Source organism: Ranitomeya imitator, chromosome 1 (genome assembly GCF_032444005.1).
Source record: "Ranitomeya imitator isolate aRanImi1 chromosome 1, aRanImi1.pri, whole genome shotgun sequence".
Classification (NCBI taxonomy): Eukaryota; Metazoa; Chordata; class Amphibia; order Anura; family Dendrobatidae; genus Ranitomeya; species Ranitomeya imitator.
Genome location: NC_091282.1, coordinates 737,932,949 through 737,959,322, shown reverse-complemented (window position 1 = coordinate 737,959,322; position 26,374 = coordinate 737,932,949). Strand labels below are relative to the sequence as shown.

Genomic DNA, 26,374 nt, shown 5'->3' with positions numbered 1-26,374 from the left:
TTGTTCCCCGAAGCCAGTGTCATCTGTAAAAAAATATAAAAATAACAAACAACCAATATCCTCCCTGTCCGCAGAAATCCACGAGTGTCCCACGACGATCTCCCGTAGAGAACGGCAGCATCAGCTGATGCGACCGCATTCTAGGGGCTCCAGGAACATAATGACAGGAGGAAGGTATCCTTCCGCACTGTATTCCTCCGCTGCTGTAAAAAAAAAGTCCCTAGTCTCACTTTTGGCATTGCTGCATGAGAAATTTTCCCACGCAGCAATTGCCATAAAGTGAGACTTTGAACTTTAGTAACCTCAGTGATACACTGCAGGAGCCATTGTCTCCTGTCCTGGGTCACTGAGGGTCCTATAGAGCAGTGACATCACCCGATGTCACTGTTCTATAGGGAAGATAATCATGGGACACTCATTATTAATTGGACTACGGCGGACAGGTGGTATACGGTTTATTATTTTACGTTTTTTGCAGGGGCTGAAGTATGGTAAGTATGGTTAAATGAAGAATATCAAAATACTTTTTTCCTAATGTGTGTGTGTCTTATTAACCCTTTATTACTATTGGATTAATAATGGATAGGCGTCTTATTGACGCCTCTCCGTTATTAACCCGGCTTAATGTCACCTTACATTAGCAAGGATACATTAACCCCTTATTACCCCATATCCCACCGCTACATGGGAGTTGGAAGGGAGTGGGAAGAGAGGGGCTAAGTGCCGGAATTTCTGGGGCGGCTGCGGACTGGTATTTGTAGCCAGTGGGGGCAATATCCATGGCCCCTCTCTAGGCTATGAATATCAGCCCGCAGCTGTCTGCGTAGCCTTTCTGGCTATAAAATATAGGGGGACCCCACATCATTTTTTGGGGGGTCCTCTATTTTAATAGCCAGTAAAGGATACGCAGACAGCTGCGGGCTGATATTCATAGCAGGCTACAGATATTGGTCCACAGCCCCGCACGCCGCACAGAGCCCCGGCACGCCGCACAGAGCCCCGGCACGCCGCACAGAGCCCCGGCACGCCGCACAGAGCCCCGGCACACCGCACAGAGCCCCGGCACGCCACACAGAGCCCCGCAGGCCGCACAGAGCCACGGCACGCCGCACAGAGCCCCAGCACGCCGCACAGAGCCTCGCACGCTGCACAGAGCTCTGACATGCCGCACAGAGCCCCGGCACACACGCACAGAGCCCCGCACGCCGCACAGAGCCCCGGCAGGCATGCACAGAGCCCCAGCAGGCGCACACAGACCCCTGGCAGGCCCGCACAGACCCCCAGCAGGCACGCACAGACCCCTGGCAGGCACACACAGACCCCCGAGAGGCTCGTACAGATCCCCGGCAGGCCCGCACATACCCCGCCCGCACACACAGACACGCACAGTGTCCGCCCACGCACCGCCCACACTCTTCCCCCCTCCGGAACAGGATGTAGAAGGACAGAAAGGGCTTATTTACATTCCGATATTTGTGTCCCATTGACTTGCATTGGTATCGGGTATCGGTATCGGCGATAACCGATATTTTTTGGATATCGGCCAATCCAATCCGATACTGATACTTCTGGATATCGGAAAGTATCGCTCAACACTAGTAATGATATTTTTAGCTGGCAGTGCTAAGATGCCAAGTTTTCTATTTCTAGCTAGTAGAGGTCAGACACATAGGCAGTCTGGCAGAAGGGATAAGAGGTGTAATGCCCAGCAAAGAGTGTCTGCATCACAGCTAGTTAGAAGTGGGGATGAGTAGCATGCAATACATATATTATATTACCCTAAGGTTATAGTGGGACACAGGTGAAGATCAGCCTGTGTCAGAATAGCACCATTGCACAGGGAGGGAGCTATGGTCACCACCACCAAAGGGAGCAGTGAGGCTAATAATTGTTATTTTCTATTTTTGTTTATTTTTGCAGGTTCTTGCAATATGTCCCAAGGACATGAGAGCGGACATTTGTGTGCATCTAAATAGAAAAGTTTTTAACGAGCACCCAGCTTTTCGTCTTGCCAGTGATGGCTGCCTGCGAGCTTTGGCAGTGGAGTTTCAAACCATTCATTGTGCTCCAGGGGACCTCATCTACCATGCCGGTGAAAGCGTGGACGCTCTGTGTTTTGTGGTGTCGGGATCACTGGAAGTCATCCAAGATGAAGAAGTCGTGGCCATACTAGGTAACATTAACTCTGATCAACATAACTTTTTTTTGTTTGTTTGTTTTTAATAGACACCAGTCCCGGCTAGTCCCATCAAATTTTTCAAAACTGGGCAGAACTTTGCTGGAAGACTGCATGACCAATAACAGTTGACAGCTTTATAAAAAAAAATTGATGTAAAAAATAGTAGTGTAGCTTGCAACAAAAAGTTCTCCCATCCCCTGACTGGGGTTCATTTCTTGTAGTGACTCAAAGCAGCTGAAAATTGCACCAAATAAAATTAGAGGTGCACACCGCTTGAGGAATTTAAAGCATCTTATTCCAGCGCGCTCTTCATCAAGACTGGAGTGAAAATTGCCAATCTGTATGAAGCAGGTTCTTAGTCTTTGGGTTCCACAAGTATTCATTTTCTTCCACCTCCAAATCTCCATGGATTTATTCCAAGAAAATGGGAAACTATATTGAAGCCTGTCTACTATTAGGTTCTGTAGAAGGACGTAGATCTGGGGATTTATTATGATGGAACATAGGCTGAACTGGATGGACAAATGTCTTTTTTCGGCCTTACTAACTATGTTACTATGTTACTATGTTACTTAAAGGGGTTGTCAAGGCTTAGGGCTCAAGTCTGCAGTCACTCTGTATGACTGCAGACTTATGAATTCTCCTGTGACAGGAGAGGGCAGTCATTTCACCGCAAGTATAGGATTTGCATACTTCCTGCTACATTCCGACTAGACATATCCAGCTTCTTTCAATTGACTTGCACTGAGTGAGGCCAAACACGTCTAGTCATCACATGACCACATACAGTACAGACCAATAGTTTGGACACACCTTCTCATTTAAAGATTTTTCTGTATTTTCATGTCTATGAAAATTGTACATTCAATTTGAAGAGCCTATACTATAAGACATAATTTCAGTTGTTTTACACTTTTTTGTTAAGTATATAATTCCACATGTGTTAATTCATAGTGTTGATGCCTTCAGTGTGAATGTACAATTTTCACAGTCATGAAAATACAGAAAAATCTTTAAATGAGAAGGTGTGTCCAAACTTTTGGTCTGTACTGTATATGCAAATCACATACCTGCCGTCACATACCTACCAAGTCCTGGCCTCGGAAAAATCCTGACAGCACGTGACTGGGCCGATTCAAGAGTCGGTAAGCACATACAATGACTGAAAATTTGAACCCGAAGCCTGGACAACCACTTTAAGATCTAACCATCTACCGGACTTTGAGGAAAAACCCTCTTTTGAAAGTAGTAATTGCAAAATATGAGATTTAGCCCAAACGCTCTGATATTAAAAATTAGCAATGCCTACGAGCATCATCATCAAACTTTAGGAACTTAAATGATAACATCAACAATAACTTGAAACTTGGCTGCGAATGGCGTTTGTATGTTCTACTAAGGCTTCTTTCACACTAGCGTCGGAATCTCCCCGTCGCAATGCGTCGGGGAGAGATTCCGACGCTAGCGTTTGCTGCATTGCACAATGGGTGCAGCGGATGCATTTTTCCGGCGCATCCGCTGCCCCATTGTAAGGTGCGGGGAGTTGGGGGCGGAGTTCCGGCCGCGCATGTGCGGTCGGAAAAAGCGGTCCGTCAGGAGAAAAAAATGTTACATGTAGCGTTTTTTTCTCCCGACGGTCCGCCAAAGCACGACGCATCCGTCGCAAGACGGATGCGAAGTGTGGCAATCCGTCGCAAATGCGTCATCAATAGAAGTCTATGGGGAAAAAACGCATCCTGTAAGCACTTTTGCAGGATGCGTTTTTTCTGCAAAACGACGCATTGTGACGGATTTAAAAAAACGCTAGTGTGAAAGTACCCTTACTCGCCCATAGTAGATGCTTTATGTTCCCTGTAGTCCCCTATCCAGTGGGGTTTCTTCTATGTAGCACCAAACTGTGCCATCCTCCTTTCCAGTCTGTAGTTACTGCAGGAATAATCCATTAAGTTACCTACCTAAATCATATCAGTATTACTATAATCTTACTTATAGGACACATATACAGACTTCTAGAACTATGCCTCCATTTTACTAGCAAGGTTCCCCACCACTACGATCCTCACGTCCACCAATACAAGAGTCCTGGAAAACTCCAGTCCTCATCTGCCAAGCTTCCTTTCCATGGAGTGAGTGATTCCATAATCACACATGCACATGGCGGACACACTGATGAAAAGGAAGATGAGGACTTGGGACCACTGTTCCTTTTATAATGCAAAAGACGGAACATGGACAACTTTACACCAGTGATTACACGACCCAAAAATCCCTTATAGCTTATTCCTAAGATAAAAGGGCTCTGAAGAGTCTTCTCTCACATCACACGGTCTATGGACCTAATATTGAAGATCATCCAATAAATAATTTGTTATGATTACTTTTTGTCACTGTATGACGAAATCAGTTCAACCCTAAAGTGTATCAGGCAGATTAAAAAATTCCTGCCGAAAAAAACTGCAGTGATACAAAATTTCATTTTTCAGAAAATAAGAAAAATGTTGTCTTATTGGCATAATATTAAAAAAAAAAGTAAACCTTTTGGTCAGAGAACTTAACTAAACAATCCTGCATCTACGCTGGAGTCACATAGACCTTCCTTTGATCTTCAAGGTGACATCCAAGAACCACTGGAAGGTCCGACGCAACACCTTCAGAGTAAAAATCAAAGAGTATTTCTTTTTATATGCATGTAGGTTTGACATCCAATTTACGTGTGTCAAAGCCCATATGATTTTTCTCATCGCTCTAGTGTAGATATGGAAAACGGCTTTTGGATACTAGCACATAACCCATCTCTCAATGTTGGAAAAGGAATGTCATCTGCACCATGTATGCAGATATATCTCAGCATGCTCAGGTGTTAACAAGGTGTCTTCGGGGTGCTCGACAAATATCTTCCAGTCCCCGACGCTGTTCGACAGCCATAAAACATGCAGGGATTACTTGTTTGTTAGGCAATATCTGTATGTGTTGTGCCTGTTCAACAGACGCGGGGACTGGAACATATTATTCGAGCATGCCACAGACACTCTGTAAGCACCAGAGCATGCTGAGATAACACCTTACAACAGCACGTTTGCTCATCACTAGAGGGCATACATATTTGACAACGGATAGCATAATCTGCTGATTTCAGAGGGATCGGACCGTTGTCATGTGTGTATGGGTTTCCCCAACTTTTCTCATATGGCACATATTGGGAGAGGAAGGATTGGATTTATGTTGGTTCTTGCCGGAAATAATTGAGTTTGCATTTTCACACTGAGTCCGCTGGTATACGGGGGAGGAACAGCTTGGCATTTCGCTGACAGTTATCTAAACATATGAGCACCTGTGGAATTCCGTAGTTTCTGATAAATGTTTATAAAGCAGAGACTTAAAGGGAGTCAGTCTGTGCTGACAAACTCCCTTTAACCAATAGAACATTGGAAAATTCAGAAGATGTGGGAATAAGGGTATGCGCACACGATGCAGATTTTGCTGCGGATCCGCAGCGTTTCCGGAGCTGCGGATCCGCAGCAGTTTCCCATGAGTTTACATTACAATGTAAACCTATGGGAAACAAAAAACGCTGTGCACATGCTGCGGAAAAAAACGCGCGGAAATGCAGCGGTTTACATTCCGCAGCATGTCACTTCTTTCTGCGGATTCCGCAGTGGTTTTACAACTGCTCCAATAGAAATCCGCAGTTGTAAAACCGCAGTGAAAACCGCAGAAAAACCGCGGTAAATCCGCGATAAATCCGCAGCGGTTTTCCACTGTGGATTTATCAAATCTGCTGAAATCTGCTGTAGAAAAATCTGCAGTAGACCAGAATACGTGCGCACATAGCCTAAGACTGTATGGGTGACTGATGTTCCTTCAAGCCTCACTGCACCACAACATGTCGGGTTTCTCACTTTAATATCAACATGGGTTTGTTTGTTTGTTTGTTTTTTGTTTTTTTTTATTAATATTTGGTTGTTTGCCCCTTAAATTAATGGGATTCCCGACCATAAGATGAAGTGTTTGATATTTGGGTTAGCAGCGCACATTTATCTAATAAACATAATTATGTCAACACTTGATATATTGGGACTCTGGTCGGTGCAAGCTTGAAGACATGAGTGATCGGCTCAGCCATATGTGGCAATTTGTTACTAATGACACAGGCAATGGGGGTCCGATCTAATGCCTTTTCTGAATAAATGTTGCATTGCATCTTGATTGGGTGCTTAAAGGGACGTGATCATCAGAAAATTACCTATTGTTTAAGTCACTTTGTGCTAAATGTATGTTTTCAAATTTGTTTGCAATTATTTTTTATATATACGTATTAGTCCAAACCTTAAATCCCTATAGGTTACACTCCGTATACATTCAACAAACCAGAACCCAACAAAAAGGGGGAACAAGGAGCGAAAGTCTAAAATCCAATTTATTAAATATCCATAAAAAACATCATTATTATTATATATAAACAAGTGTTTAAAGTGCCTCAAGTCAAAACTAGAATTAGACAGTAGTGTTGACACACGCTTATGATCCTAAGGTATTACATAAATAATACTAATACCTCTTCCTTTCTGGGATACATAAACAAATACATTTTTTAATCTGTGATAGATATAATCCTATTATTCACAAAAGTACTGAATCCCATAATGGTACAATACCATACTGAAGAAGGAGTGGCGAAACGCGGCGTCGGGGTGAGACAGCAGTGAGGACACGCAGATCCAGGTAGTTATATGCAGATATGCACTCCATATTTTGATACAATTTTGTGCGATAGACTGAGATGGAGGTGGGTATCAATATACTCTCTCAGTATGGTATTGTACCATTATGGGATTCAGTACTTTTGTGAATAATAGGATTATATCTATCACAGATTAAAAAATGTATTTGTTTATGTATCCCAGAAAGGAAGAGGTATTAGTATTATTTATGTAATACCTTAGGATCATAAGCGTGTGTCAACACTACTGTCTAATTCTAGTTTTGACTTGAGGCACTTTAAACACTTGTTTATATATAATAATAATGATGTTTTTTATGGATATTTAATAAATTGGATTTTAGACTTTCGCTCCTTGTTCCCCCTTTTTGTTGGGTTCTGGTTTGTTGAATTATTTTTTATACATCACAATCTTTATTTTTAAAAAAATAGTAATCTTGCAATTTTCACACTGTCCACTAGGGCTATTTTAGACTCACACTTACTCTATGTTCAGGAAGGGTTTTCAGAAGTCTCATTATATAGAGGCAGCATTTGGATACGGATAATACAGGATGCACCAATCACAATAGGTGATGACACAACTCACCTTGTCCTCCTCTACAATGACTGATAACACCTCTGTATAAAGCTGATAACACAGGATCCACCATTCACAATAGGTGATGTCACAGCTCACCTCCTCCTCCTCCTGTACAATGACTGATAACACCTCTATATACAGCAGATAACACAGGATCCACCATACACAATAGGTGATATCACAGCTCACCTCCTCCTCCTGTACAATGACTGATAACACCTCTATATACAGCAGATAACACAGGATCCACCATTCACAATAGATGATATCACAGCTCACCTCCTCCTCCTGTACAATGACTGATAACACCTCTATATACAGTAGATAACACAGGATCCACCATTCACAATAGGTGATATCACAGCTCACCTCCTTCTGTACAATGACTGATAACACCTCTATATACAGTAGATAACACAGGATCCACCATACACAATATGTGATGTCACAGATCACCTCCTCCTCCTGTACAATGCCTGATAACACCTCTATATACAGTAGATAACACAGGATCCACCATTCACAATAGATGATATCACAGCTCATCTTATATAATGACTGATAACACCTCTATATACAGTAGATAACACAGGACCCACCATTCACAATAGGTGATGTCACAGCTCACCTCCTCCTATACAATGACTGATAGCACCTCTATATACAGTAGATAACACAGGATCCACCATTCACAATAGATGATATCCCAGCTCACCTCCTCCTCCTGTACAATGACTGATAACACCTCTATATACAGTAGATAACACAAGATCCACCATTCACAATAGATGATGTCACAGCTGACCGGAGGGGAGTATGGAGCGTGCGGGGAGCGGAGCGCCGGGGACTCAGTGCAGGGAGCGGAGCGCCGGGGACACAGTGCGGGGAGCGGAGCGCCGGGGACACAGTGCGGTGAGCGGAGCGCCGGGGACACAGTGCAGGGAGCGGAGCGCCGGGGACACAGTGCAGGGAGCGGAGCGCCGGGGACACTGACTGCGGGGAGCGGAGCGCCGGGGACACTGACTACAGGGAGCGGAGCGCCGGGGACAGTGACTGCGGGAGTGGGCGCCGGCCACTGACTGCGGGGAGCGGAGCGCCGGGGACAGTGACTGCGGGGAGCGGGCGCTGGCCACTGACTGCGGTGAGTACGGAGCGGCCATTTTCTTCCGGACTGTGCCTGTTGCTGATTGGTCCTGGCTGTTTTGCGGCGACCAATCAGCGACTTGGATTTCCATGATAGACAGAGGCCAGGACCAATGAATGTCCGTGACAGAAGGACAGACAGACAGACGGAAGTACCCCTTAGACAATTATGTATATAGATACGCAGGATTAGTCATAAATGTGAATTAAGTTTGGAACTCTAACCCTTCTCAAGAACGAGGGACCTGACTTGTTTTCAGAACTTCCATAGAAATCAATAAAGAGAGAAACACATGAGCAATTACCTCTCTAGATAGAATGAGGGATCAAGGACCCCAATGCATGAACTAGGTATGGTACCTATGGTGTGCGGAATATCTCCATATTGGTGGAACAACTCGCCACCTCTGCAACCAGCCAGTGAATGAATGGACAGGCAGCTGTGCAAACGCTTGGCTTTTTTCCATTCATTTTTATGGGAGTCCAGGAAACAGCCAAGTATGCTTACTCACACATTAACAGCCACCTCTCCCCTCTCTTGGGAAGTGGTGGCCCCTGTAAGGCTACGTTCACACTAGCGTTCGGCTAGTGTGCGTCGCGCTAGCGTCGGGCGACGCAGCGGCGACGCACGCGTCATGCGCCCCTATGTTTAACATGGGGGACGCATGCGTTTTTGCTTGTTGCGTTTTCCAACACGTGCGTCTTTTTGACGCTAGCGTCGGACCAAGAAAACGCAACAAGTTGCATTTTTCTTGCGTCCGATTTTCGTCAAAAAACGACGCACGCGTCGAAAAACACAGCGTTTTTGCGTGCGTTTGCACGCGTTTTTCGGTGCGTTGTGCGTCGCGTCGCCGACGCAGTGGCGCACAACGCTTGTGTGAACGTAGCCTAAGGGATGAGAATTGGAGAACCCTGTTCTGTAGATAAGAGGCATGTGTATCAGTTTGCCATAAATGTGTAAGATGGAGAACTACCAACAAATCTGTTTAATAAAGTAGGTGTCCTAAAATAGAAAAAGTTATTTTTCTTGCAAAAACAGCGCCACTCTTCCCTAAAGGCTGTGTCTGGTATTGCAGCTCATCCATAATCTCTTGAACATGAATGGCCAGCAATACCTGACACAACCTACAGACAAGAGTGGTGCAGTTTCTAGGTAAACCTATGGAAAAGCATACAAAACTATTGGGGTTTTGGGCTAGTCAGACCATTGAAAAATACAATTTCCTGCAATGATGAGCATAAATATAAGGGGATTAAGTGAACCAATAATTTAATATAATATAATCAAAAAAATCAAAACCTAGATTATTACTAATAAAAACTTTATTAATCACCAAAATAATGGAGTATAAAAATACACATTTACAAAGATATCCCCAAGTCAGACCCCCAAAAAAGCCCCACATGAAAACAAGGCAAAAGAGGTGAAAAAGACATAACCCATAATTAGGGTCAAATGGAAGAAATGTAGATAGTTGTGTCAAATGTCAGAAAAAGAATAGTAGGTGTATTGAAAGGAATAGATAAAAAAAATATATATATATAGTCATAAATGGAAATATAGCATATCATGTACTGGCCCAAACAATCAACGGTAAATATTTGATCAAAGCTCGATTCTAGAAAGTAAACATGCAATCAAAGCATTGTAAAAAGGCTGATTTACCTAATGACATGATGCTGAATGGTATATACCCCCTTATGCAAACCCCTCAACATGCGTTTCGCAGCCTTCATCAGGAGAACTAAAAAAATATAAGGGGACAGAGATTGCAGTGGCACAACATCCATGGCGCCTGCAAGGGTATAGGAGCCTGTGTTTATAGAGGGGACACGTGTGTTGTAATAGTTTGGGTGCCTGTAACAAAGTTCTCATCAGAAGCTATAAATTGTAACTTATCTTTTTTTTTTAAATAATTTTCTCTAGCATGGAAAGTTTTGAAGCATTGAAAATCACTTTTCTTAGGAAATTTGTCTTCATTCCTGTAAAAAAAAATTGTATGTGAGTGGCTTCCAAACCCCTGCATTTCCGGGATGGTCAGATGCCTCTCAATCAGCCAAACCAGATCTCCACTCTGACGAGGGGCAGTACCCCGAAACACAGTGTCTGCAAACTGAGATTCTGGTTTGGCTATTATCCTAAGTCATGTGACAAGGCTCGTTAAAGGGTCGACACTGACTGTTAGGATTGCTACTTCCAATAGGTGGCACTAGAGTTCTAGTCCTCTTCCTCTCTGAAGAAACAATTTGCACTTTCACTGCCATCATTTGTGCTCTTAATGAGCTAAGCTGACCCTTTCACTGCCATCATCTGTTTGTACTCCTAATGAGCCAAGCTGATCCTTTCAATGCCATCATCTGTACTCCTATTGAGCCAAGCTGACCCTTTCACTGCCATCATCTGTACTCCTATTGATCCAAGCTGACCCTTTCACTCCTAACGAATATGTTCTGATACTGATACTGTTAAAGGCAGGCAAATAGACTACCGTAATTTAACTCTGGGGTTTGGAAGCAACTTGCATGCAATCCCTTAATAAAGTGATTTGTAAAGCTTGGCAGAGTTTTATAACATTCCACGCTGGACAAAATTATTTAAAAAAATGTTTTGCTATGTCCCTGTGCCTGAAGTGTCAAATCTCTATATGTGAAATCTGTTATTTGCCAAGACAGTGACAAATGTCGTGTCTGAGGCAGAATATGCTGAGCATAATCAGATTTTAGGTTTACAGTCTGAAAATTAGCAACGCCATTAAAAAAAAGAACTCATCATCGGTTATGTAGCCGGGAAGACTGATTTATGCTCCACTTAACTAACCAGTGTCCCCCGCCGCCTCTTCTCGGTGTCCCCCGCTGCCTCTTCTCAGTGTCCCCCGCTGCCTCTTCTCAGTGTCCCTGCTGCCTCTTCTCAGTGTCCCCCGCTGTCTCTTCTCAGTGTCCCTGCTGCCTCTTCTCAGTGTCCCCAGCTGCCTCTTCTCAGTGTCCCCTGCTGGCTCTTCTCAGTGTCCCCCGCAGCCTCTTCTCAGTGTCCCCCGCTGCCTCTTCTCAGTGTCCCTGCTGCCTCTTCTCAGTGTCCCCAGCTGCCTCTTCTCAGTGTCCCCCGCTGGCTCTTCTCAGTGTCCCCCGCTGCCTCTTCTCGGTGTCCCCCGCTGCCTCTTCTCGGTGTCCCCCGCTGCCTCTTCTCGGTGTCCCCTGCTGCCTCTTCTCGGTGTCCCCTGCTGCCTCTTCTCAGTGTCCCCGCTGCCTCTTCTCAGTGTCCCCCACTGCCTCTTCTCAGTGTCCCCACTGCCTCTTCTCAGTGTCCCCCGCTGCCTCTTCTCGGTGTCCCCCGCTGCCTCTTCTCAGTGTCCCCCGCTGCCTCTTCTCAGTGTCCCCTGCTGCCTCTTCTCAGTGTCCCCCACTGCCTCTTCTCAGTGTCTCCCGCTGCCTCTTCTCAGTGTCCTCCAATACCTATTCTCAGTGTCCCCTGCTGCCTGTTCTCAGATTTCCCGGCTTCGTCTTCTCGGTTTCCCCCGCTGCCTCTTCTCGGTGCAGTCTGCCTCTTCTCAGTGTCCTCCAATGCCTCTTCTCAGTGTCCCCTGCTGCCTGATCTCAGTATCCCCCGCTTCTTCTTCTCCGTGTCCCCCACTGCCTCTTTTCGGTGTCCCCCGCTGCCTCTTCTCGGTGCAATCTGCTTCCACTGAACAAGCCTCCAGAACTCATTGCTGCCGACTTTATACATCGTTGAAATGTCCTTTGATAAAAATGCATCAATAAGGATTTTGCAAACTCTGCTTTGCTACAATCTGCTTTCCTATTGTATTTTATTAGAGGTGGTCGTCCTAAATTAGAGCAGGCGATAAAATATAGTTAAGGCAGACCCTGTAGTTGGTATGATATCCAGATGAGCCCATTGGTGCGGCTTCAGTACAAAACCTGAGGATTTTTACGTCTCCATCTCTTCTGCAGCTGCTATTTGCTAAAAACGTGCAGAGCCAATATAAATGACATAATTACATGTTTGAGAAAGGATCCAATTTAGCAGCTTGTCTGTAAATATACTTAATAAATTTCACTTCTGCTATGTGACTCAAGAACATAAGCAGCTCATTACCTAATTTTGAAGCTCATTGACATTGGCTGCAAATACTTGAAATTTCATTTTCAACTGAATGTACAGATATAGAAAAAGCCTAAATAACGATCATTTACCATAAATATGTTTTTTGTTGTTTTTTTTAACTTTGTATAAATGACGCTGTTTTCCTGAATCTGGTATTGTTTTTCTTTTGTTCCTGTGGCGTAGATATGGTCCATATTACGTATATTTAGTCCATTTAGCCAAGTGGACATGGCCATAAGCTCTTATCTATGGACATTTTCTTGGAGACCAGGCCTAGTTGGCTAAAAGACTAAATTAATAAACAGAGAATATCTTAGGACTGGAAAGGCACAGGAACAAAATAAAAACAACATTCGATTCAGGAGAACAGCAGCATTTACATCAGGTGAAAATAATATATATTTATTCCAAGTTATGGTTTGTAGTTAGACGCTTTAGATAGTTCTTCATGGCCAAAAACATGTCCTCCCAAGACATATGAAAGAGTTCTTGACTTACCTGAACAAACCTTTAAATGGTTTATTCAATTGGTTCAGTTATTACCTATCCACAAGACCACTGAGACCCTCACAAATTCCAAGAATGGGGCTATGAAAAGCAGATAGATATAGCCAAGTACAGCAATCCCAGAGACAATGAACAAATGCAACGCAACCAGTCCATATTGATAGGATATTTCTGTGCCCCATTCTTGGGATCATGAGTATCCCAGTGGTCGGATCTTTAGTGATCAGTGATCTTGTGGATAGGTATTAACATGCCGAGTTGAGAAAACACCGCTAAAAGGATTGGACTTCCAAGATTTCACAAAAAAAAGACCACATCCTTCAAGAAACAGCACCACACCTGTCGGTGAGTGATGTCTGGAGAAGTACAAGTAGTGCAGGACATGTCCAGTTGGCATAGATGGAGTTCACTTGTGGAGGAAGAACTAATTCAGTAGTTCTTTATTAATATTACATTGGGGAAAAATGTTGTTTAAGATCATCACTCTCTCTTAAAATTTAAAGGGATTCACACAACAACCCTTTACAATATTATGGATCTCACATTAGGAGATGGGGATCAGTTTGGGTACTACCTATAACAGAGAGGACAGCCTATGCATGAAGGGTCTATTGCTCTGGTGGATTTTGGTGCCGCCATTTAATACTTAATAGCCCATTGACGTCATTATAATACTACAGTTTTCCTCATAGGGTCACAATAAGGAAAATGTGAATGTACCAGTTGCTTCCCACAAAGTGATCAACTTATGAAAGATTCTTCAGAAATTGCCTTAAACCAGTGGACATCATCAATAAATGGTTATAGTAATCATTCCTATGATTTGATCGAAATCTTCTGTATTCACAACGCCCTTTACCATTTTAAGGGTAACAAATCTATGGAATCAGGACATTTTGTTAATATTTGTCTTCACAGGAAAGGGAGATGTCTTTGGCGATATCTTTTGGAAAGAGACCACTCTGGCTCATGCCTGCGCCAACGTGCGAGCCCTAACCTACTGCGATTTACACATCATCAAGAGGGAAGCTCTACTGAAAGTCCTCGATTTTTACACTGCTTTCGCCAACTCGTTCTCCCGAAACCTGACACTGACCTGTAATCTGAGGAAACGGGTGAGTGCTATCGAGTGTTTGTGTTCAAAGCTCTTTTATGGATCCAGTCTATTGTGTGAGTCAAGTGAAGTTATACATAGGGTGTACTGAGCCAGGGCTGCCAGGGTCTTAAATTATCTCACGGTTCTCATATCTCTTAGCTGTTCAATCACTAGTGTAAGAGGGACCCAATTACGTGAAAAAGCTTTTTTTTTTTTAGACCAGTAATGCATATTATTAGGTGGAATGAGAAATGCTTAAAACCATTCTTAACAACTTTTAAGAAAGGACTAGAGAAAGATAATGTTGGCGCTCCACACAAAAGCTTCAGAATGCACCCCTTTAAAAATAGGCCATGGCCCTAATTTACTGCCCTAGATCTTCTAACTGTGATAATCTTGGCTAACCACAATGCACCACCACGACTTGGCAAATCATAGTGCACCCCCATGTCTTGGCCAATTACAATGCACCCCCACGACTTGGCTAATCATATGCACCCCCACAACTTGGCCAATTATAGTGCACCCCCACGACTCGGAAAAATCAAAATGAACCCCCACGACTTGGCTAATCATAGTGCACCACCACGACTCGGAAAAATCATAGTGCACTCCCAAGACTTGGCCCACCATAGTGCACCCCCCACAACTTGGCCAATTACAGTGCACCTCATAACTTGGCCAATAACAGTACACCCACCCCGACTTAGCCAAACAGAATGCACCCTCACAACTTGACCACTCAGAGTGCACCCCCATGACTCGGACATTCAAACTTTTGAACAAAATAGTACCAGATTTAAATTGTTAGTCACTGTGCCACTTTTTAAGTGATATTCAGGGAAAACCCCTTTAAAGACTCATGTTGTAAGGTATAGTTCCATAAAGGTTCTAAGTAAAACCACATTGTGCAAAAAAAATATTAATCAAATAAGTGACATAACACAAATTTCTAGACAAGACACCAACAGATAAATATGTGCTGCAACTTCCGAAAGAGTTGTCCAAGTCTAAGCAAGTGATCACCTATCCACCGAGACCCCACCAATCACTAGTATGGAGACTTGCAACCAGAGGAGAATGTGGAACACAACGAGACAGGTGAATTCCCCGGTAGGCCCCTGTGCATAAGTTGGCCACTCACCTCCCTATATGACCAGTAGTTGGTTCACTTTCTCCAAAGACAGCATCTATTTATTTACCCCCCACAGTTAACAAACTGCCCAATTTATTATCGAATCTTCTTCAGTGTCATAGATTTGATGAAGAGGTAGCGCAAAAGTGCGACCTGCACAACATTCATCTCCAGGGTGCGGTCTTGTGGCCATGAATGAACGGGAGGAACAAGTTTCCCATTCTGGCAATTTATGGGGGTCCCAGCAGTTACAACCCATTTAAGGGTATGTTCCCTCTGAAGTTTTGATAAGGGATCATCTTTAAGCTCTTTGATGTGAATTTTGAAGCAGATCCACTTCAAAATTCACATCAGAAATCACGTATCCAGTTGATAATTTACTGTACACTCCTTGGCATGAACATCTCACATGGATCTTTTGGACTCTGCTCTTTTGGACTCCAAGGCCACTCTGCAATCCCTTGAAGCTTTGCCCCTTTCATTGAGATCTTGCGGCATAAAGGATTAGTTATGGTAATTTGTATATATCTATTACTTACATTTGCTCTTAGCGTTTTAGGCTTTTGTCGGTTGGAATTCTGTCAGAACTTAGTGATGCAAGACGTGAATTTCATTTAGCCGAGATCCCATGGCGGCGCAGCAGTTTTAGTTTAAAACTGAAAACTCTGATAGATGCAGTAAATCAATCTTTCCCTCTTTCCTCATTTCTCTGTGTGTAAAACTGATTAAAATCTTAAAACCAGCATTCTCTTTGGCTTGGGAATAGGATCATTACATTTGCTTTGAGTTAGTGGGTTTAATTAATTATCTGCTAGATAGAAATGATTGCATTAAAAAAAAAAACAGTAGACGAATCATTCATAAATATTCCATACTGTTTCACTTTTGGACAAACGATTATCAGAAGTAACACCACATCTTGGATTTCTTGGTGATTATCAGGGTCCCGCCGCTGTTGGAACTCCCAGCAATAGGCTGTATCCTTCATGGTAAATCCTGCAATGCGTGTTCCGTTATACTGCAGCGCCACCACAGGAGAAATTAAGTATTACACAATCATCATTGACGTCAATTAAATATCAAGTCATACACAAATGTGCCAAGTCCTCCCAAACATGAGATTCAGTACAGCAATGTTAATAGACAAAGGTCCTGAATTGAGGATATATTCAAACAAAACAACATATCCTGAAATACATTAAAGTTGGTTTTCATTTGCCTCCAGTGATTTCCCTATGATTTCCATATTTCTTTCCAAGATATATGCAGAGAGGTTTGATCAACTGGGACCATTCCTTTAAAGTGGTATTGCCTTAAAGGGGTATTCGCAAGTCCAAGATTCTATTCCAATTTTTAGTAGGTGCAAAAATAATATTAGCAAATACCTCCAATTAGAAATGTAGTATAGTTCTACTGATTAAGTATGTCGCTTACCCCATGTGCATTATTAACGAACAAGACATGCACTCTCGCTAGTGGTGGTGCAGACTGAACATGGAGGGATACTCCAAACTATAGTCATACAACAACAGTCGCACTCAAGGAAAGATTTTCAGAGTTTCGGTTTTTGCTGAAAAAACGTGTTTTCTCTTTATTATAAACACCAACATAAAGGTAAAGAAATCACCGCAGTGTTTCAAGGTAGGTAACATTTTCGACCCACAGGGTCTTTCTCAAACCTTATAATTGTAGGAGCAGAGCGGAGGGCATAGGTCTCTGGAAGGGTGTATGAGTCCCAGTTCGGGGCTATAGCAGCGTAGGTTGCGGTGTCTGCGGTGATGGTGTGTTTTCTCCGCCAGAATGGTAAAGCCAGTGACTGAGGGCAGATATTAATAGCCTGGAGAGGGTCCATGGTTATTGGCCCCCCCCCCCCCCTGGCTAAAAACATCTGCCCCCAGCCACACCAGAAAAGGCACATCTGGAAGATGCGCCTATTCTGGCACTAGGCCTCTCTCTTCCCACTCCCGAGTAGCAGTGGGATATGGGGTAATAAAGGGTTAATGTCACCTTGCTATTGTAGGGTGACATTAAGCCTGGTTAATAATGGAGAGGTGTCAATGAGGATTTTTTTGTTTATTTATTTTTTAAATTGATAAGGCGGTTTTATTCTTCAGGTCAGTACAATTACAGCGATATCACATTTTTTTATGTTTTGGTGCTTTTACACAATATTATTTTATAGAAAAAATAATTATTTTTGCATTGCTTTACTCTAAAAGCAATAACTTTTTTATTTTTCCAATGATGGAGCGGCTTGTTTTTTTGCGGGACAACATGAAGTTTTCAGGGATACTATTTTTATTTACATTCATCTGTTTGCATTACATTCCACTTTTTGTTCAGCGGTTATGGATGTGTCGAGACCAAGTATGTCTACTTTTTTGCTAGTGATCTCTTATGAGACCGGTTTCACACGTCACTGACACACAAACTCACATTAAAATCAATGCATCTGTGCAGATGTCATTGATTTTTTGCGGACCGTGTCTCCGTGTGCCAAACACGGAGACATGTCAGTGTTCGTGGGAGCGCACGTATTACACGGACCCATTAAAGTCAATGGGTCCGTGTGCCGTGCAGGAGACAGCGCTCCAGTAAGCGCTGTCCCCCCCACATGGTGCTGAAGCCGTCATTCATATCTTCTGTGCAGCAGTGTTTGCTGCAGAGAAGATATGAATAATCCTTTTTTTTTTTAAGTTTATCGTGTATAAGTTTATCGTGTCGCTGCTTCCTCTCCTGGCCGCACATTCTACTGTATGCGGTCACGTGGGGCCGCCGATTAAAGTCATGCATATGCGGCTCCACCTCCCATAGGGGTGGTGCCACATAGTCATTACTGTAAATGAGCGGCCCCACGTGACAGCATACAGTAGAATGTGCGGCCAGGAGAGGAAGCAGCGACAGCCAACGAGGGAGCTGGGTGAGTATTTTCAGAACAGCGGGGGGGGGGGGGGGCGCACAGGGGGTGGGGACATGGACCTTTATTTTATACACGATAAACTTTAAAAAAAAGGATTATTCATATCTTCACTGCAGCAAACGCTGCTGCACAGAAGATATGAATCGCGGTTTCAGCACGATGCAGGGGACAGTGCTAAACTTTAGCGCTGTCTCCTGCACGCTCCGTGTGGTACCCAGTGGGCACACGGGTCGCACACGTGTGCCGCACGTGTGCCACACTGATGTGCCACATAAACGCAGGGGCACACGGACACGGATAATTCCGATACCGATTTTTTTCCGGTACCGGAATTATCTGGACGTGTGGGACTGCCCTAAAGCAAAGCAATGTTCAAGCATTGCTATGCTTTATAAACTCTTAGCGCTGCACTGACACACAAGCTTGTTACACCATGATCGGAGCATGGTGTAACAAGCCTGCTAGCTCTGATGACCCGGATTTGACGACATCGGGTCACCATAGGAATGATCGGGGGCGCCGATCGGAGGGCAGAGGGGTCTCCCTCCCTCTACCTGCCTTCTAAATGCTGCGATCAACATCGATTGCAGCATTTAGGGGGTTAAACTGCGGGTTCCAGACCTGGCAGTGAGTGCTCGGTGTCAGCTGTCAGAATCAGCTAACACTTGGCGGCGATCGCCCGTGCACACCTCCTATATACTGCATTGGTCGGGAAGAACTTCCAGACCATGACATATATATACTCAAGTGTTCTGAAGGGGTTAAGCAATTAACAAGCACCTGCATTTTTTTTTACCAGAATCTTCTGTTAAGAAACTAATAAAATACATATAATAGATTAATAGATTATATCCTGCACATAATTGTCCACCCAAGCCACAATCCAGATAATCTCATGTATCTGATGCTATACAAGTGATGTGCACAGTCTTGTTCCTGTGCCAGACGTTGGTAGTGACCTATGGCTGTACTATCCACAGGCGCTCGGCGATGGTCATTAGTCGTTTTGCTGTATGGGGTAGAAGCTCCTATTTCAGTTCTTTGGAGGAATATCTATCAAATAAATCAGTTTCTACCAGTGAATAAAAGAAAGTGACATTTTTGCAGTGCTGGCCTACCCTTAAAACAGTAATTGATTTTGTTTTCAGTCTGGACCATTTATTAAGTTTCGCTTTTACAGAACCATGTCCTACATTTATATAGTATTTTTAGTTATTTTTTTAAATTATTTGGGCCAAGGAAAAGTGGTTGGTTGACAAATACCTTGGCAGATGCCCTTTTTTCATTACAATTACTTTACCTTACTATTGTAACAAAATACATACCGTATATATATTGCAGTGCAGCGGGGTTAGTGCAGTGTGACAGACAGGCAGTGGCCACAGGAAAGTTCACAGCAAATCGTGCTTAACCCCTTCATGACCCAGCCTATTTTGACCTTAAAGACCTGGCCGTTTTTTGCAATTCTGACCAGTGTCCCTTTATGAGGTTATAACTCAGGAACGCTTCAACGGATCCTAGCGGTTCTGAGATTGTTTTTTGTGACATATTGGGCTTCATGTTACTGGTAAATTTAGGTCAATAAATTCTGCGTTTATTTGTGATAAAAATGGAAATTTGGCGAAAATTTAGAAAATTTCGCAATTTTCACATTTTGAATTTTTATTCTGTTAAACCAGAGACTTATTTGACACAAAATAGATAATAAATAACATTTCCCACATGTCTACTTTACATCAGCACAATTTTGGAAACAAATTTTTTTTTTGCTAGCAAGTTATAAGGTTTAAAATTTGACCAGCGATTTCTCATTTTTACAACGAAATTTACAAAACCATTTTTTTTAGGGACCACCTCACATTTGAAGTCAGTTTGAGGGGTCTATATGGCTGAAAATACCCAAAAGTGACACCATTCTAAAAACTGCACCCCTCAAGGTGCACAAAACCACATTCAAGAAGTTTATTAACCCTTCAGGTGCTTCACAGCAGCAGAAGCAACATGGAAGGAAAAAATGAACATTTAACTTTTTAGTCACAAAAATGATCTTTTAGCAACAATTTTTTTATTTTCCCAATGGTAAAAGGATAAACTGAACCACGAAAGTTGTTGTCCAATTTGTCTTGAGTACGCTGATACCTCATATGTGGGGGGAACCACTGTTTGGGCACACAGCAGGGCTTGGAAGGGAAGGAGCGCCATTTGACTTTTTGAATGAAAAATTGGCTCCACTCTTTAGCGGACACCATGTCATGTTTGGAGAGCCCCCGTGTGCCTAAAAATTGGAGCTCCCCCACAAGTGACCCCATTTTGGAAACTAGACACCCCAAGGAATTTATCTAGATGCATTGTGAGCACTTTAAACCCCCAGGTGCTTCACAAATTGATCCGTAAAAATGAAAAAGTTATTTTTTTTCACAAAAAAATTCTTTTAGCCTCAATTTTTTCATTTTCACATGGGCAACAGGATAAAATGGATCCTAAAATATGTTCGTCAATTTCTCCTGAGTACACCGATACCTCACATGTGGGGGTAAACCACTGTTTGGGCACATGGTAAGGCTCGGAAGGGAAGGAGCGCCATTTGACTTTTTGAATGAAAAATTATCTCCATCGTTAGCGGACACCATGTCGCGTTTGGAGAGCCCCTGTGTGCCTAAACATTGGAGCTCCCCCACAAGTGACCCCATTTTGGAAACTGGACCCCCAAGGAACTTATCTAGATTCCTAGTGAGCACTTTAAACCCCCAGGTGCTTCACAGAAGTTTATAACGCACAGCCATGAAAATAAAAAAATAATTTTTCTTTCCTCAAAAATGATTTTTTAGCCTGGAATTTCCTATTTTGCCAAGGGTAATAGGAGAAATTGGACCCCAAATATTGTTGTCCAGTTTGTCGTGAGTACGCTGATACCCCATATGTGGGGGTAAACCACTGTTTGGGCGCACGGCAGGAAACTAGACCCCCAAAGGAACTAATCTAGATGTGTGGTGAGCACTTTGAACCCCCAAGTGCTTCCCAGAAGTTTGTAACGCAGAGCCATGAAAAAAAAAAAAATTCTTTTCTCAAAAATGATTTTTTTAGCCCACAATTTTTTATTTTCCCAAGGGTAACAGGAGAAATTTGACCCCAAAAGTTGTTGTCCAGTTTCTCCTGAGTACGCTGATACCCCATGGGGATCAGAAGGGAAGTAGTGACTTTTGAAATGCAGACTTTGATGGAATGGTCTGCGGGCGTCACGTTGCGTTTGCAGAGCCCTTGGTGTGCCTAAACAGTAGAAACCCCCCACATGTGACCCCATTTTGGAAACTAGACCCCCCAAGGAACTTATCTAGATATGTGGTGAGCACTTTGAACCCCCAAATGCTTCACAGACGTTTACAATGCAGAGCCGTGAAAATAAAAAAATCATTTTTCTTTCCTGAAAAATGATGTTTTAGCAAGCATTTTTTTATTTTCACAAGGGTAACAAGAGAAATTGGACCCCAGTAATTGTTGCTCAGTTTGTCCTGAGTATGCTGGTACCCCATATGTGGGGGTAAACCACTGTTTGGGCACACGTCGGGGCTCGGAAGTGAGGGAGCACCATTTGACTTTATGAATACAAGACTGGCTGGAATCAATGGTGGCGCCATGTTGCGTTTGGAGACCCCTGATGTGCCTAAACAGTGGAAACCCCTCAATAATAACTCCAACACTAACCCCAACACACCCCTAACCCTAATCCCAACTGTAGCCATAACCCTAATCACAACCCTAACCCCAACACACCCCTAACCACAGCCCTAACCCAAACACACCCCTAACCCTAACCACAACCCTAATTCCAACCCTAACCCTAAGGCTATGTGCCCACGTTGCGGATTCGCGTGAGATTTTTCAGCACCATTTTTGAAAAATCCGCGGGTAAAAGGCACTGCGTTTTACATGCGGATTTACAGTGGATTTCCATTGTTTTTTGTGCGGATTTCACCTGCGGATTCCTATTGAGGAACAGGTGTAAAACGCTGCGGAATCCGCACAAAGAATTGACATGCTGCGGAAAATAAAACGCAGCGTTTCCGCGCGGTATTTTCTGCACCATGGGCACAGCGGATTTGGTTTTCCATAGGTTTACTTGGTACTGTAAACCTGATGGAACACTGCTGCGAATCCGCAGCGGCCAATCCGCTGCGGATCCGCAGCCAAATCCGCACCGTGTGCACATAGCCTAATTCTAAAGGTATGTGCACACGCTGCGGAAAACGCTGTGGATCCGCAGCAGTTTCCCATGAGTTTACAGATCAATGTAAACCTATGGGAAACAAAAATCGCTGTACACATGCTGCAGAAAAACTGCACAGAAACGCAGCGGTTTACGTTCCGCAGCATGTCACTTCTTTCTGCGGATTCCGCAGCGGTTTTACAACTGCTCCAATAGAAAATCGCAGTTGTAAAACCGCAGTGAAATGCGCAGAAAAACCGCGGTAAATCCGCGATAAATCCGCAGCGGTTTAGCACTGCGGATTTATCAAATCCGCTGCGGAAAAATCCGCAGAGGACCAGAATACGTGTGCACATACCGAAACCCTAACCCTAACTGGAAAAAAAAAAAAGGGGGGGTCATTTACTATTTTTTTTATTTTGATCACTGTGATAGATTTTATCACAGTGATCAAAATGCACATTGGAACGAATCTGCCGGCCGGCAGATTCGGCGGGCGCACTGCGTATGCGCCCGCCATTTTGGAAGATGGCGGCGCCCATGGAGAAGACGGACGGATCCCGGGAGGCTCAGTAAGTATGATTGGGTGGGGGGAGCACAGGGGGGTGGATCGGAGTGCGGGAGGGGTGGATCGCAGCACGGGGGTGGATCGGAGCATGGGGGGTGGATCGGAGCACGGGGGTGGATTGGAGCATGGGGGGTGGAACGGAGTGCAGATGGATTGGATTGGAGCACAGGGGTGGGATTGGAGCACGTGGGGAGCGGACAAGAGCATGGGGGGAGCGGACAGGAGGACGGAGGGGAGCGGAGCAGTGTACAGGACTGATCGGAGGACTGGGGGGGGGGATCGGTGGCGGTGGGGGGAGGGCAGACCAGTGTTTCCAGCCATGGCCGATGATATTGCAGCATCGGCCATGGCTGGATTGTAATATTTCACCTGTTTTAATAGGTGAAATATTACAAATCGCTCTGATTGGCAGTTTGACTTTCAACAGCCAATCAGAGCGATCGTAGCCACGGGGGGGTGAAGCCACCCCCCTTGGGCTGTACTACCACTCCCCCTGTCCCTGCAGATCGGGTGAAATTGGAGTTAACCCTTTCACCCGATCTGCAGGGACGCGATCATTCTGTGACACAGCATATGCATCACAGGTCCGATTGGCACCGACTTTCATGACGCATACGCTGTGTCACAGGTCGGGAAGGGGTTAATGTCCAAACTCACACATTGCACAGCACGCGGTATCCTCTGGATTACAGCTGTGAAAACAAAGACAGTCCGAGACCAGTTGCCATGGGCAACTGCTGTATGCTGAGGGTGTCAGGCCTCCGCTTGGTCCTGTGTTGCATCACACAGGATGAGCTCTGCAGAGCCTTCTGCTCTGCCTGCTTGCAAGACCAAACTGACACACCCAACCATCTGTTGCAGGGGTTTTTACAAAAGAACCTGTGTCCGCCGGCCACATGGAAAACCCAGGGCCAGGGAGGAAATGGACCACCCCACTACCATTCTGTAGTCTGTTTAAAAAATAAATGCCCAGAGCAAGTTTTCTTAAATCTGCCTTGGACAAATACAGCTCTGGCAAAAATTAAGAGACCACTGCAAAATGTTCAGTTTATCTGATTTTTCTCTTCATTGGTATATTTTTGAGTAAAATGTAAATTGTTCTTTTATTCTATAAACTTCAGACAACATGTCTCCGAATTTCCAAGCAATACATTTTGTATTTTTTTTCTGACAAAGAAAAATGGTCAAAATGGTCCAGACTTATTTCATGAGTTTTATTAATTGAGTTTTTCTTGAGTATTAATTCTATGGAAGCATGGTTGAAAAGCAATGTCTGACTTTCATTTGTTCATTTTCATAGATTTTTTATTTATCATTATTTTTGTCAGATTCAAGTTATTTCTGTGACCAACAATTTTGACCACGTGTGTATATATATATATCTATATATATAATTGTCTAAGGGTTTTTCCGTCTGTCTGTCTTTCTGTCTTTCTGTCTGTCTGTCTGTCTGTCCTGGAAATCCCGCGTCTCTGATTGGTCGAGGCCGCCAGGTATTCTAGAATATGCATGTCCCCGTAGTATATGGACAATGATGATTCCAGAATTCGCGGCAGATTGTGCCCGTCGCTGATTGGTCGAGGCAACCTTTATGACATCATCGTCGCCATGGCAACCATTATGACATCTACATTGATACTGTGCCCGTTGCTGAATCAGAAACGTGGGATTTCTACGTCCTTTATGACATCATCGTCGCTATGCCCGTCGCCTGGCGGCCTCGACCAATCAGAGGCGCGGGATTTCTACGTCGATACTGTGCCCGTCGCTGATTGGTCGAGGCCTGGTGGCCTCGACCAATCAGAGACGCGGGATTTCCAGGACAGACAGACAGACAGAAAGACAGACAGACAGACAGACAGATGGAAAAACCCTTAGACAATTATATATATAGATATATATGTATATATATATATTGTATCTAATTCTTATTCGGACCAATAGGATGCTGAGACACATGGTAGCAAGACTGAAGTATAAGATGATAGACGGAGTGAGCATAACTGGTTAGCCGGAGAGCTGGAGCCGGACATCGAAACTCACCAGTGGGATAATTATAGAGCTGCCAAAGCTTTTTGTAGAAACATCTGTCAGCTTTGGCAGAAATCTGAGCAACAGCTGCCCTAAAACACAATTATGGGAACACTGTGATGCCAACATTTCCTTCCTGCGGAGAGAGCGGCTCCAGATAACTAGAGCGCAGCTTCATCTTCTATTCTGATAGCATCAGTCACAACGGTGTCTCGATGTATTGCCAAAGTGGTAACTGCTGTGACTGGTGAACTAAAGGACAAAAAGTCTTGGCCGATTTCACTTAGCCTACCACAGATAATACCCCAACATGTAAGCAGGTCGTAATAAATATGGCATGTACAATTTATACTAAAGAGATCCTTTTTCTTAAACTAAGCTTAATTTTTGTGCAAACGTTGACTACTGTGATGGAGCATAAAACACGGAGGATAGTTGTTCTTTTACAAAAACACACACAATTTAATATTCTGAGCTTTCATGTTATGGTTGACTTTAAGAGCACAATCAAATGGCCCTATAATTCGGGCAGCAACTGGAACGCAGTGCACAGACTGGCTGGTGGCTCTCCCGTCCAGAGTTTGTGCACGGTGTTCCAATCGCTGTCCAATTTATACAACCTTCAGACTGTGCCCTTAATCTAAATCTGAAAATTCCATAATAAGGAGTTACCTATCTTGTCAGGTCTGTTTTAGCAAGTTCTTAAAGAGTAATTAAACCTTTTATTTTTTTCAGTAAGTGAAACTTTGCAAATCAAATTTGTCTTCAACACCGTTACAAAAAGACCCTGCTTTTCTCCAGTATATTTGACTGGTTTCTACGGCATAGATATCGGAACATACTCATTTGGAGTACTGAGGAGGAGTCAGAGGCTGACCCATCACTGCCATCATCGGTACTCAAAATAAGTACACATTTTAATATCAATTTAGCAAAAGGCAGTTAAATAGATTGCGAAAAAAGACTTAGACTATCAAAAAGGGTCACACAGAGCCTGTCACTTCTGCATCAGTTGGTGAATGCCACTGCTCTAGTCTTGCAAGGAATCGGTAGGCTTAGTGTGCACTTACTAAATGGGCATGAGTCCATATTCTAATTAATAAAATATAAGCAATGTTGGAGAAGGATGCTATCAATACCATTAATGAACCAAGAAGATGTACCAAGAAGAACAAACAAATCAATT

General features: G+C 43.7%; 1 protein-coding gene across 1 annotated transcript in view; it reads left to right on the top strand.

The window, feature by feature from the left end:
* KCNH5 (potassium voltage-gated channel subfamily H member 5) overlaps window positions 1-26,374 on the top strand; it is a 649,354-nt gene that overhangs the window by 569,386 nt on the left and 53,594 nt on the right. Inside the window, exons 9-10 of the mRNA XM_069733797.1 lie at window positions 1,921-2,173; window positions 14,153-14,349. Coding sequence (XP_069589898.1) covers window positions 1,921-2,173; window positions 14,153-14,349 — 450 coding nt within the window. The remainder of the gene's footprint in view (window positions 1-1,920; window positions 2,174-14,152; window positions 14,350-26,374) is intronic.